At 41.4% G+C, this 15,219-nt stretch overlaps 1 protein-coding gene and 1 pseudogene across 2 annotated transcripts; both read right to left on the bottom strand.

The window, feature by feature from the left end:
- Positions 1-44: 44 nt before the first annotated feature.
- LOC114774178 (major histocompatibility complex class I-related gene protein-like) lies at positions 45-6,233 on the bottom strand. 2 transcript variants are annotated; one of them, XM_028966091.1, is made up of 9 exons: positions 5,985-6,233; positions 4,295-4,538; positions 3,352-3,624; positions 2,726-3,025; positions 1,620-1,808; positions 1,492-1,509; positions 1,287-1,388; positions 638-719; positions 45-568 (listed from the first exon to the last, which is right to left on the bottom strand). In XM_028966091.1, coding segments are annotated over exons 2-9 (1,152 nt in total). In that variant the 5' UTR covers positions 4,482-4,538; positions 5,985-6,233; the 3' UTR covers positions 45-567. The 2 variants fall into 2 exon arrangements, with proteins under 2 accessions (XP_028821924.1, XP_028821925.1); XM_028966092.1 differs by having other exon boundaries at positions 1,719-1,808.
- Positions 6,234-14,759: 8,526 nt separating this feature from the next.
- On the bottom strand, positions 14,760-14,872 carry LOC114774274 (uncharacterized; annotated as a pseudogene).
- Between the last annotated feature and the right edge of the window lie 347 nt (positions 14,873-15,219).

Raw genomic sequence — 15,219 nt, 5'->3', positions numbered from 1 at the left:
AAGATTTTGGTTCTGTTTTTGAATAAAGGGTTGGAAACGAATGCTTTTCTTGTTTTTTGTTTTTTTATCCGATTGTACGATTCTTTTTCATTTTAATTCACACAACATTCTTTTTCACACAACATTCTGTCCCAGTGGTGTATAACATACATCAAACTTGATGACGTCCACTTCTGTCCATTTCGTACTTTTATCGTGATTATTACAATGAAACACCGCTGATAAACTGTTTACATCTTGAAACCCAGGATTTTAAGTTACAGTTAAAAATGTTAATGACAACTTTTTCCATCTTACTTTACTGGCAAAGAGAAGAGGGGAAAAAAGAGAACATTTCACTGTCAACTAGACTTGTTATGGATCCTTCACAACGTTTCACCTTTCCATTCCAGAGGGCTTTCTAGTTGACAGTGAAATAACTTTTTTTGAGATCACCATAACCTGGATGACCGAGAACCTTCACAGATATTGAGCATAAATTATATTTTCTGTGTTGTTGCAGCCACCAAACCAGACTGTAATGGGGGAGCACAGAGTGAACTGCAGTGTTGAACTGGATCAGTATTTCCTGTGGAAAATAGAACATCTGTGTTAAAGACTGAATCTGGACACCAGTAAATAAGTTTAAATAACTTACTATTTGTCCAGAGACACATCAGATGCTGCTAAGCTATTAGACCGCGTATCAGAGCAGATCATAGCAGAATCTGCAGTAGACCCTAGATGAACAGAAAATATTTAGATTAAAGCACAACTATACAAATTTAGACATTAACTTAAGTTACACACAAGTTATTGTCACTGCCAACACACCTCCAGTCCACCAGAGAGGGGAAGTGAGAGCGGGCAGCGCCCAGTATAAAAGCCAGGAGACCCAGAGGAGACCCTCTTTGTTGAATTTATTCCCCAGAGAAGCTAGAATGCTTGTCCTACGCCTGACAAAACCGTTCCTTATAACCACGACCTTTGTCTGTCCTCAACTTTGAGTTTTGCTGCCGCTCTTGATACGACGATCGCCTGACTGACTGAACCTCGTGACCGAGACCTTCGCCCGTCCCTGACCTTCAGTTTGCCCCCTTTGCTAAGACGATAATTCATGCTACCCACCTTCCTGCCACCCAAGACCTCCTCCTGTCCAGCTCACGCTCCCGAACCGTCCTCAAACCCGCCGTCTTCCTGTTCTCCTCTGCCCCGGTCCACCCAGCCTCAACCCCTCACCTCCTTCCCCGCTGCTCCCCATGGAGCCAGAGCTCCCCCCCCGCCGCTCCACTCCCTTTCCCACTCACCTCCTGCCTCCCTGTCACAGACCAAACAACTCTGAAGAATGTCCAAAGCTCGTCCAGTGTCCTCTCCCAGTACGATGGCTTGTTCCGCCGCTCCAAGAATGTCTGCAAGTGCGTCACCAAATTCACACAGTGACAATTATGTTTAAGTACAAGTTAAAATAAAGTCTTAATATTAAGTAATTTCTGAGATGAGTGTAATACTCACGACTGGCCTTCTTGTAATCTGTATAAAAGAGAAGAGAAAGTATTTTAGTATTTTACTGATTAGTAGTTTCCCCACATGACACCATGTCTGGTGTAGAAGTTACTGATGTTGTTTGCTGTGTCTCTCACCTGATCTTCTCTTCACAACCATCACAACACCAACAACCACAGCGATGAGAACGAGAGCAGCAACAACCAACCCAGCAACGATGCCTGGAACATTATTACCTGCAGCAACGATGCCTGGAACATCATTACCTGCAGCAACAACGCCTGGAACATTATTACCTGCAGCAACGATGCCTGGAACATTATTACCTGCAGGAAAAGTAAAAATCACTTTTATGCTGGACTGTGTGGAGTGTGCACTGGGTCAATATTAACATGTATTAATAATTAATAATAATAATAATCTTCATTGGACCACTTGAATTTGACAAATTGCCAAAATAGCAGTACTTTAAATTCAATAGTGAAGTCTGAGTCTAGGTGTAATATTATAGTAATTTTTATTTTTTTCTTATTCTGTGCTTAATGAGTAGTTTGAATTATACATTATTAAAATTCAGTTTCTTACATGTGTCACTTTAAGAATTCATCTATGTTTTGTGTTTTAAAAAATTGTGTTTAGACGGGTTGGTGGAAATGTGTGTAATAAAAAATAACATTCAAGTCAAATAAATGGTCAATAATGGAGGCATAAAAGGGGGTGAATTTAGATCGGGGGGGCAACCTAATCCAGCTTGCCGAAGATTTGTTCAGAATTGCCAAAATAAAATCCTAATTATGAATGTGTTTCTTAGAACTTGTCCTGTAATGCCCGGCATTCCACCCGGTGGCGCGTTAGGTGCAGATGGAGCTGAAGATCTTTGCCCGAACCAGACAGGTTTTTACACTGACTTGCGCAGTAAATGAGCGGTCAGGTGATGCGTTTCGACCAGCAAGAAAGATGCAAAAATGGTGAGGAGGTGCAGAGTTGAAATGGACTGTCGATTAGATTTTTGATGAACTTTGACCTTGATATTAATAAATGTATAAACAACATTATTGATGTGCACATTTGAAGCGCCAACTTCATTCTGGCTTGAATAAGAGCTTTATAAAATGTTTAGTCCTCAGCACCAAAGAGTGAAATGTTCTCCACCACACTTTATTATAAACTGATTCTATAAACACTTCTAACAAAGGGACTTTAAAGCAAGAAGACTGATGATTCTGTCTAGAAGCTCCTGTACCTGCACTGTTGGTCCTGATCTTCTCCTCAGTCAGGATCATGTGGATTGGGTCTCCACTCTTGTGCTCCACCACACAGGTGAACTGGTTCTTCTTCCACACATCAGGGGTCACTTTGAGTTCTGCACGTTTCTGGAAGGTTCCGTCATGGTTGGGCAACGTCTCACCAACATCTACATCTTCATGCAGCTTCTGTCCATCTTTCTGCCAGCTGATGTTCACCTTATCAGGGTAGAAACCTGTAGCGTGACAGACCACTGGAGAGGAGGAGTCTGTCTGCAGCAGAGACACCTGAGGAGGGACTAGAGACAGGAAGAGAGGAGGGGGACAGGGAGAGAATTTGGAAGAGAAACAGAACGTCTTCATATCAGCAGATCTTCCAACCATCTTCAGACATTTAAATACGTTTAAATTTGTAGATGATTCCTGTGTAAGTTTTGTCTCTGTTTTACTGTGTTGTTAGTAAATGTTATTTTTTACATCATCAGTTTTACTGGATGTTTTTGCTTATTTAATGTGTTTGGGAACAGAATGTAAATATAAACAACAATAAGAATATTTTCTGATCTTAATAATACACGAACTGTCTCAGCATTTGTGTTTCTCGTTGTTCTGTGTGCTGCTGTACCTTTTCTCTCCAGACTGATCTTCCCATAGTGAACATACTTCTTCAGCCAGTAAATACAAGTCTCGGTCAGGTAGTTCTTCCAGTACTCAGCTTCAGCTCCATCCCATTCCTGTTTGGTGATTAAAACCTCTTTAACTGGAGCTACATAAGATGTGCTCCTCAAATCCAGTGAGATAAAATCTGCTCCATCGTAACGATACTGCATGTGTCCATCTGTAGCTCCAGTCTCATCATCCAACTCACAGCCGTACATCCGCTGAAAAGTGTGGATTCCTGTAAAGAAAGTTTTATTATTGTTGTTGTTTTGCATTAATCTGCCTTGCATTAATCATACTGGAAAATGTTGTGTTTTTTAACAATGTATTGATAAAAAATGGGACCAAATCTATTAATATGAATCATCTTCGTGCTAAAACTTAAAAGAGAAACTCTTTAAAAAGCAGTTGTTTTGTGTTTTTCTGTAGTTTTCAGCAAAAACATGGAGATCAGGTCAGAGGTCAATTCCAGTACATTTTTACTCAGAGGGACTGCAGGAAAATTCTAGGATGCCCAGTACTGATGGACCCCAGCAGTAAAACCCGGCACTGTGTTCTGTGATTAAACTTCAACATGAATAATTTATACATCTTCTTATTTATACATATTTTATTTGTACGACAAAATAATGTAATAGTGAGCAGCGCTGGTTAACTGTAGTCTGTGGTGATGAGTATAAAGGGCAGGGTTACAGGGTTACAGGGTAACTTTTATTCTGTGGTGGGATTGGTAGATGCACCAAGGTTATTGCTTCTCTATGTTTGTTGTGTTTCATGTTAACCTGAAATTAATGTGGAATAAGCACAAGAAAATCTGAGACCGGGTACAGTCATACTAAATGTATTTAAAATAAGAAATAATGCCTATATAATAATAGATATACAACCAGGTTTAGATTTCTACTCACCGCCTGACTGGTTAAAACCCTGCATCAGTTTAACGATATCGACTTTGAAGTCGGCTTCATGTGCCTGAAATTTCTTTGTTTGTCTGGTCCAGTATTCTGGTCCTTCATTATTCTTGATCCAGTCCACCTTGGGAATCGCTTGCCTGATGTTACTGTCATAGTACAGAAACTGTTCTCCATCCATCATGCCGACAATCGTGAATTCTGGGAAGTTAATTCCCTGCGTCACTCCAGTGTAGAAATACTGCAGGGAACAAAAATAATCAATAAAAATATCTAAATGACCCTCTTCTTCAAGGGGGATAAATATAACTACTGAATAATATTTTAGATATTAAAAACAGCAAAAATATATTCAATACTCCCCACAAAGATTAATTATACTATTAAATGTATTGTGTGAATAATTTGAAATAAAACACATTAAAATATAAATTGCTATTCTATGTTCAATAAATATTAACATATCTACATGATGGGTTTGGCTGACAGCTTCAGATCTCAGACTGTCAAGCGACAATACTGATTCATAATTTAATAATTACTGATTATGGGGGCTAGTAGCCTAGTAGGTAACACACTCGTCTATGAACCAGAAGACCCAGGTTCAAACCCCACTTACTACCATTGTGTCTCTGAGCAAGACACTTAACCCTAAGTGTCTCCATGGTGGACTACCCTGTAACTACTGATTGTAAGTCGCTCTGGATAAGGGCGTCTGAAGTGACCACTTCTATTTACCAGAGGGTAACAATTTGATTTACAATCACAAATTTTCTGAATAATTGAAGCTCTTCCCTTGCAACCATATGGGTATTTGGGTCGTAGTTTTCTAGTTTTTTTCTGTCCATTGAAAGTTTTTGAAACCAAAGTACTGAGACCAACTTCCATTCATTTAGCCAACAATTTTAAGAACAACTGACATTTAAGCTTAGGAAACATAAAAGTACTTCTTAGTTTAAAGTGTGTGTAGTGTATTTGGAGGTTAAAAAGTTCCCTTGACCAAATAATGAGCAGAATTGTCATTTTGTCAGATGAATAGCCCTAAAACGACAAGTTCATCAGGGGTTACACACGTTAGACCAGTAGAGAACCCTGTGGAAATTGGTTGTATCTTCCTGCATTCATTACAGTTTATAACCAATGATGATTGTAGAGAACATCAGCGTCACTTAAATATGGGCAGAAGTCAGAGCTTCAGGTTTGTCACTGCAGCTCCTCCCATATGGCCGAGGTTTCACATACTAGCGCGGTTCAAATGAAGTTCTTATAAATAATAATGTTTACATTTTTGTTATTGTTATATGATTATAAACTATGAGCTGCTGTCATACAGTGAGCAGCCAACAGGCCACATGAAACGGAGGAATTACATTTAACACGACAGGACCAGACAAATAAAGAGCCAAGCAGCTGAAAAGCTTCTGTTCCAACAGCACAGACTTGTTACGACAAGCTAATATTTGAAAAAAATAAGCATTCCAATGCATTAATTTTCTTTGGTAAAAATAAAGATGACAAATTTGGACAATACAAAATTATTATTCGTGTTCATGAATATTTAAGATAGCCCATTCCGAACGATTTTATTTGCATTAAACTCATCCACTTAGTCTTATCAAACAAAATCTATTACTTTTGTATATACACACATATATATGAATGTTGAACCATATATAAAATCACAAACCTCCTGATGCAAGATCGATTTTTAGGACCAGAAGGGGACAGATGAGAATGACCAAGATTTTCATTTCTCACATCTCCGCTGAATGATCAAAATCAGCAGTATTCACACATTACAGACGCTGGGCCAGTAGAGAACTTTGCGGAAATTCCTCTTATTTTCTTGTGTTCATTACACAAGTTAAGAACCAATGATGACTGTTTGAGAACAAAATCTGGAGAGAAGACAGAGCTGCAGGTTTCTCACTGAAGCTCATCCCACAACATTCCATAGCTTTGTGCTCATTCCAAGATGCCATATCCAGCCCCGCCCATCACGTTTTTCCTCCAATGGGAAGCTCTGTCTATTGTAATAATGTCAGGATGCACTAACTAATATTTGATGAGAAAAGGCACATTAAACAAACGACAGCTACGGTTTTTGAAGCTGCCTACTGCTTCCCTGTGCTAAACAGAGGATAATATTTGAGAGATTTATTTTGTCAGACTTGTTTTTGCAGATTTCTTTGAATGATTATGTTTGCTATGGTCACTGAATATATTTAATATTGCTTTATGTATTTGGTATAGGACTATTTACACTTGCCTAATTGGTTATACGTAGTTATAATATAGTGGATGTTATTAAACTACACATTATGAAGTGAGATATGATGTGTAACTAAATTTGGATGAAACAGGTTACAAGAACATCAAACTCCATCACATATGTCTACAAATATCTACACATTAAATCTACTTAAAATTACAGTATGACATCACATCAAAATTCTAAGTGTTTAGTAAAGCAAGTGTTCACGACGAAGCGGAAGTAAATGGAGAAAACGCCAACGAATCAGGATATGAATGACAGGGGGGTTCTGACCAATCAAGAACGAGTGGGCGTGACTGGTCTAAGGCGGGCTGGCCGTCTTTAAACCTGCAACGAGGCATAGCTGGGTGTTGTTTAAATAACGACAGATGAAGTTTAAAAAATTACTTTTTTTGTATTCATATTAGTTGTATATTTAATGTTTTACATTGTAATTATGATAAAAACAGATTAGTGGCAGGGCAGCAACATTCACTGGTTGCACACAACAGACAGCAGAAGGCTGGTTATTCAGTGCAGGAGTGTGTGAAGGACCCCTGCGAGGTGAAATGCAGCCACAGAAGCAGCAAGAATCAAAGAAACTTTACTTTTCATTCAAGAGAGCGTCTTCAAAACATGACAAAACTCAGACAAATAATACCAAAAACAGCTAAAAGACCTGAACCGGGTCTCAAAAACAAAATAAAAGTCTTTAGGAAATAAGAAACTAAAAGACACAAGAAAGAAGAAATATACTTATAAATCTAACCATTTAACTCCGGCACAATAGCTTGTGTAATATAGACCCAGCTCCCAACCCAACTTTGTGAATAGATTAACGGCGATATTTTTTTTTATCGCCCGATAAGAGTCTCACGTTAACGCAGTACGTTAACGCCAATAACGGCCCACCACTAATAAAAATACATCCTCTGTACTTGACGCTGAGACACATTGAAGGTGTCTCCCACATCAGCAGTGGATCTGGTCTTCAGCCTCTTGATAATCAACGCTTTAGTCTCAGGGTGAATGTTAGGCATGTTTATGGAGGTCTAGTTGCGGTTGATGTGAAGGTCTTGTGTTCTGGGCTTCTTTTTATACTCCTGAGACCTAATTGATCCATTATTAGTCTCAGGTGAAGTTCATATGACAAGGCGACAACATTTATGTCTTTTCCAAGACTCAATGGGCTTTACCAAGCTTTGAATATTAGAATTCTTTTGTTTCGTTTTGCACTGAAACATTATTACAAAAGCTGTTGGGAATAAAATGAGCCATTTGTTGTAAAAAAAAAAAAAAAAAGATTTTGATTAGAAATATATTTCAACGACACTTGACGTCAATTTGTACACAAGCAACTTTTGTCAGGGACTGTATATTTGGGGGATGATCCAATTTGTCGCCGCAGCCTCTTACTTTCTCTCTTTTTTTGTTTATTTTCTGCGTGTTCTTCACAAACCCAGAAAGTTTTTTGGAGATTTTACTCGGAGGAGCGCTGGTGAAACATCGTCAGCGGGGATTCCGCACTGCGCTCCCCTCCATCCACCTGGAGAACCTCCGCTCCCTTCCAAACAAAACGGACGAGCTGCTGCTTCTCGACCGGACCAACATGAATTTGCATGTTCTGCTGCTCTTTGCTTCACTGAAACTTGGCTTGCTGAATGGATCCCCGATGCGGCACTAAACCTGCCGGTCTTCCACCTCCACCGCGCAGGCCGCATATCTGGTGGTGGAATCTGCTTCTACGTTAACGGAGGCTGGTGCACTGATGTCACAGTTTTACAGAAATTCTGCAGCCCAAACCTGGAAACTCACTCTCCACTCACTGCAAAGCGTTTTATTCACCGCCGGAGTTTTCTTCCTTTCTTCTGGTCGGAGTTTTCATTCCTCCTCAGACCGACACGAACGACGCGTTGTGCACGCTGGCTGACCAGATCACCACCAAATTCCCTGATTCTCTTTTTATTGTCCTTGGAGACTTCAACAGAGCAAAACTGAATCACGAACTCCCAAAATACAGACAACACATCGATTGCCCCACCAGGGAAAAAATCACACTGGACCACTGTTACACCACCATAAAAGATGCATATCGGGCAGCTTTGGGACATTCTGATCACTGCCTGGTCCATCTTATTCCAGTTTACAGGCAACAACTCAAAACTGTGAAGAAGTGGACCAATGCAGCAAAGCAGGAACTGCAGGACTGTTTTGACTGCACTGATTGGTCAGTTTTTGAAGCTGCATCTGATCGTCTGGATGAGATGACAGACACTGTGACATCATACATCAGTTTCTGTGAAGATGTGTGTGTACCAACCAAGACCTTCTGCACACAAAACAACAATAAACCATGGAAGTGATTGTCACATGTGATACACAGCAGCACAGCACACAGGAAATTTTTCCTCTGCATTTACAGGGCCGCTTCTCTAGGTCACCACTGCATTACATCTTGCAACATCTCGACTGCCCGCGAACCTACGCCAGGATCCTCTTTGTGGACTTTAGCTTGGCGTTCAACACCATTGTGCCTGAACTCACCTCCAAACTCTTCCAGCTCAGGGTGTCACCTGCTACCTGTCAGTGGATCACCAGATTCCTGACAGACGGGAAGCAGGCTGGGGGAGATCACTTCTGGAACACGGTCCCTCAGTACTGGTGCCCCTCAAGGACGTATCCTCTCCCCACTGCTCTTCTCCCTGTACACCTGGACCGTACCTCCAGGAACTCAGCTGTAATCCAGGACCTGTACCTCTCAAGATCCAGGAAAAGGGCAGGGAAAATCATCTCAGATCCCTCACACCCTGGTCACAGACTTTTTGACCTGCTGCCCTCTGGCAGACGTTATAGAAGCCTGCAGACCAGGACCACCCGACACAGGAACAGCTTCTTCCCCCTCGCCATCTCCCTCCTTAAACTGTCACACTGCGAATCACCTTAGCATTGCACTGCACTACATGTACACTCTTATGAACACTCTATTTATCAGATTTAGTGTCACAGCCAAGTGACACACCTCCAGCCCACCAGGGAGCACCAGACCAGCCGGGGAGACAGTGACCCGGAAGCGGAAATGAGAGCGGGCAGCGTCTCCTCTGGGTTACCTGACTCTTATACTCGGTGCTGCCCGCTCTCTTTGAGTTGAATTCGTTCCCAGAGACGCCAGCCTTATTTACCCACGCCCAGATGATTAGAATCCACGACCACAACCTTTGCCTGTCCCTGTCCTCGAGCCTTGCCTTGGTTACGACGATCTCTGGACGGATTCTACATCGTGACCACGACCCTCACCTGCCATTGAGTTTGCCTGCTTCTGTTGCCAAGACGATCTCCCATGTTACCCCACCTTCCTGCCACCCCCGACGTCCTCCAGATTAGCCTCCTTCCCCGCTACCCCCCACGGAGCCCGAGTTCCCTCCCTGCCGCGCGTCCACGACTACACTCCCGTCCCAACTCACCTCCGGCCTAACTCTCCCCAAACAAACATCTCCGGTCCTTCTCCCCAGCTCGTCCAGTGTCTACTCCCCATACAACAACTTGTCCCCCCGCTCCAAGCATGCCTGCAAATGCGTCCCCGAACTCGGCCAGTGACATTTAGATTTTTTGTCTATTATATTGTACTGCACATTGTTCATCTATACAGACTTATAGACCTATTTACATTCATACACATATATATATATTCAGTATATATATTTATGAACCATATAAACATATTCTAAATCTTGTACAAATAACACTTATACACGTCCTTACAAATTGTTGTTTTTTTGTTGTTTTCTTCTACACTGTACTTGCGAGACACCATCTACCGGAATCAAATTCCTTGAATGTGCTTGTACATATTTGGCCAATAAACACGATTCTGATTCAGAAATAAAAGTAGGAAGAGTAGGAAGGAAATAATGTTGGGCCTATGAGTTTATTTATACACAGTGATATTGATATTGTAATAACACAAATTACAGAAGAAAGGCAACTCAGCGCTTGATAAAAGTATAACTAACAAATTAAATAAAACATATGATCTGTTCTTTTCAGAGGTAGGAGTGGAAATATTATGTTTTCTCATTTTTCCACCTTGTGGTAATGCTGTAAAATTGCAGCACAGTGAAAACAGTAAATTCTAAACCTTGTACTTGATAAAGAAAAATAACTGTCAACTTGTCGGATTTACTGTGACATCAGTTATAATGTACTGTACACCACACCTCAGAACATACTGGAATAATTAAATTTTTTGTCAAACGTCTGCATCAGGGGTCACCAGTCCTGCACATCTTAGATCTTTCCATGTTCCACCAGACCTCATTCAACTCAAGATAACAGAAGTTGAATCGGGAGTGCTGAATGAAGGTTAAACACAACAATGTGCAGGACAAGGACCCTCCAGGACCAGGGTTGGTGACTCCTGGTCTACATAGTTTAACATTTACATTTACAGCATTAATCAGACTCCCTTATCCAGAGCGACTTACAATTAGTAGTTACAAGGACAGTCCCCCTGGAGCACCTTGGGGTTAAGTGTCTTGCTCAGGGACACAATGGTAAGTGGGATTTGAACCTGGGTCTTCTGGTTCATAGACGAGTGTGTTACCCACTAGGCTACTACTACCCTAACAGTCTCTTCATGATGGGGGTGGATGACAGCTTCAAATCTCGGACTGTCAAGCAGCAAATGACAGAAGCTGCACTGCACTTATAATCTGGAAATTAAAGCACTGTTTTCAGTTCCCTCAAGTTGTTAATTTAATAATTCAACCCATCAAGGACCAAAATTCTGACATAAATCAATCTGGCTCGTTCTGCAACGTCCTCTACCACAAGGCATTTGATTTTCTAAATTTGGGGGCCTGAAGTTTGAACCACACAGGTATTAGTAATCGTACCTCTAGTAATTAGTAATTTAGTAATAGTTTTTTTGTACTTAGCAGCTTGAACTAAGTAGGTACTTACATCACGTAAAAACCCGACTGTCATAATGGTGGGATCTCAGCTCGTCTCTGCTGTTGAGTATGTGCATCAGTTTAATTTTTCTATCTGCCCCTACTGATGGCAAAAGGCAGCCAGTCGTGGTGAGTGCGGGCGCCAGCGGAAAGCACTGGATGGTGTTACGTCCTGGTATATTGGGGTGTGTTTCTGTGCTGTGTTTGTGTTGTTTTGCAGGTGCCTGGTGATAAATTGAGCCCACCTGTTCCGGCTGTGGGACAGACGGAATAAAAGGAGCCTCAGTCTCCTTTTTCGGGGCTGCGCTTGCCGTGCCATCCACCCTTCCCGCCTTCCTACCATTTCCCTTTGACATCACTTCCGGTTTCCCCTGCGCTTCCCCTAGCATGCGACGCAACTTGTTGCGTCGACCTGCTTCAGTGTTTGTTTGTTTTTCTCTGTTTTGTTTGCTGTTATTCGTTGTAATGCGTTTCTTATGTATTTCATCTTCATTTATATATTTAGTTGTTAATAAAATACTTGTTAAAATTATCCGTTTCGTCTTAGTAGGTTTACGTTTGTGTCCTTTCTTTTGTTATGGGCCGGAGCCCCTAGACCGGTTCGTAACATTTCTACCAAAAATAAATACCAACAACAATAAACAGTGTAAAATACACAATGAAGACCATGTGGTGTTGGAGAAGAGAATAGAGTGAGTAGAAAAAACTCTTTCTCCCTCCACACAAAGCACTGTATTCAACCACTCCAATTTGATGTTAACTGGCAGAAAGAGGCATGGCACAATAGAGGTTAAAAATGAACAGTTTCTAATTTATTAACACTGGTAAATAATTATTGTAGTTACATGTGAATATTGAATGTAAAAAGGTACCAAGGTTACAGAGAATGTAAACATGAGAAGAAAGAGTAAAGAGGGAGAAGAGAAAGAGAGGGGAAGATAAAAGTCTCAGAAGCCTTCCGGCTTCCGAGGGAAACCCCCCTGAGCAAGATAGCTCAGAGCCCTCCTTTTCCACATGTCAGCAGACTTTTATACCCCTGGCCTACAGGAAGTTGTCACTGGCCTACAGGAAGTTGTCACTGGCCTACAGGAAGTTGTCACTGACCAATCAGAACCTGTTGTTTCTGATGTCACGCCCCCGGTGCCTCCCATTTGGGGAAGACAAAGAGGGTGGGCGGTCCTGACGGCTGATACTTCACACGTTGACGTCGGACAAAAGGCATGTAAAAACCGGGGTGTCGAATCTTCACCCACAACCGTCGACACAGGAATGCCACACCTCCCCCTGCAGACATCTGTTATGCAAGACAAAGCAGGTTCCCGCGATGTCCATTCTTACAGACGGCCGGTTGATCCCCTGGGGCACTCGAGTATTCAGGGTCCATGGGGATCACAATTGGGTCATGATTGTGTATCTGCTTGCTTCCTGGTCAGTCGGGAATTCAAATGTAGCCGATTGTTGTGGTTCTGTGTCCTTTGCGATCTTCAGGCGTCTGAGGTCACACTTGTAGGGAAACCTGCCTTCTTGACATAGATCAAACACAGCAGCATACATAGAATATTCAACTTGATCCAGGGCTTTTCACACTTGGTTGGGTTCTTTGTCTGGAGTGTGATGAGGTTTGCATACAGATTGTGCATGTAGAAAAACAGTGTTCATCGTACATTAAAACCAAACCAGAAAAACAAATGACAACAATGATCAGATACTGTAATGCAAAAAACATGTAAATATAGTGGGAGGTTTAAAATGATATCAGGGAATTCATAACTCTGCAGATTTGCACTGGCTTATCAAGTCTAATCAACAACAGTGGCCGGAAAAATAAATAAAATAAAAAAGTCCCACTTGTTGCCATGTGATTGGAGAATTACACCTTTATTAGGGAATTCATAACTCTGCGAATTTGCATCGGCTAACGAAGTTCAATCAACAACAGTGGCCGGAAAAATAAACACAAATAAAATCCCGCTTGTTGCCATGTGATTAGAGAATTACACCTTTATCACTAAAAGCTATTATTTGAGATTATGGCATTGTTGAGGTGTTCAGAGAGAGAAACAGTTTCACATAAATTTAAATTCTGATCCTTAACATGTTGATCATACTGAACATGAATTTAAAATGTAAACAATGAATATTAACAGTGCAATTTCCAATCCCTGATCAGTTATTATCAAATTGTTCACCGTGGGACATGGTTTATGATGTTCAATGTAATACCGGTAATCTAAAATGTCACAAATCCTGGTTATTACAGTTTGGTTTGTGGGTTCATCTATTGTGCCAGTCATATCTACATGCCACATTGTAAGTGATACAGTAATTAGTCTATGTTCATTTTATACCTTGTCGGAGTGGATCTGGATTTAGAAATGCCTCGGTTTCTACGGTCCCGGGCTTTTTAGGATATGTAGATCCTTTTTATTTAAATTAAAGCACATAGATTCTATTCCTCCCTATGCAGTAAAATTTAGATAAAAGAGACTTACGGTCACAGATCCACATCCGAGCAAAGGTATCACGTCGGGATCACCATTTGTAAAATACACAATGAAGACCATGTGGTGTTGGAGAAGAGAAAAGAGTGAGTAGAAAAAACTCTTTCTCCCTCCACACAAAGCACTGTATTGAACCACTCCAATTTGATGTTACCTGGCAGAAAGAGGCATGGCACAATAGAGGTTAAAAATGAACAGTTTCTAATTTATTAACACTGGTAAATAATTATTGTAGTTACATGTGAATATTGAATGTAAAAAGGTACCAAGGTTACAGAGAACGTAAACATGAGAAGAAAGAGTAAAGAGGGAGAAGAGAAAGAGAGGGGAAGATAAAAGTCTCAGAAGCCTTCCGGCTTCCGAGGGAAACCCCCCTGAGCAAGATAGCTCAGAGCCCTCCTTTTCCACATGTCAGCAGACTTTTATACCCCTGGCCTACAGGAAGTTGTCACTGGCCTACAGGAAGTTGTCACTGACCAATCAGAACCTGTTGTTTCTGATGTCACGCCCCCGGTGCCTCCCATTTGGGGAAGACAAAGAGGGTGGGCGGTCCTGACGGCTGATACTTCGCACGTTGACGTCGGACAAAAGGCATGTAAAAACCGGGGTGTCGAATCTTCACCCACAACCGTCGACACAGGAATGCCACACCTCCCCCTGCAGACATCTGTTATGCAAGACAAAGCAGGTTCCCGCGATGTCCATTCTTACAACAGCCATACAAACACTTAACAAACACAATACAACTAATGGCTAATAACTAGTCACTAATCAACACAGATTTGCGTGTCACCCTTTTCACATGGGTCATGCTAATCTTCTCTGTATTGATCCCTGTATTAATTGATGCCACTAATCACCTAAGGATGACAGTAGAAATGGTTGCCGCCACCCCCCCCCGGCTCAGTGCATTCATAAACTCCTCCATGCCTTGCTAAGGACTGCCTGCTCTGTCCTTCGCGAGGACTGCCACACAAACACATAAATGCTTCTACTCTGGGCTGGTACACACACACCCACTCTGTCCTATTATTATTATGTAATGATGCATAAAAAAAAAACTTTCATTTGAAATAATCAGATCTCATATGAAAGTAAAAAGATAAAAATATTAAACAGATGCACTGTGGTGACGAGTTTTTCATGTTCCTCCATTTAACAGTTGGTGACTGGATGCTGTGTTTCATTTCTCCACTTCAAGGTCCTTAAACTTCAGCG

The sequence above is a fragment of the Denticeps clupeoides genome, unplaced genomic scaffold, assembly GCF_900700375.1.
Source record: "Denticeps clupeoides unplaced genomic scaffold, fDenClu1.1, whole genome shotgun sequence".
NCBI classification, from domain to species: Eukaryota; Metazoa; Chordata; class Actinopteri; order Clupeiformes; family Denticipitidae; genus Denticeps; species Denticeps clupeoides.
This window is presented reverse-complemented; position numbering and strand designations above follow the sequence as displayed.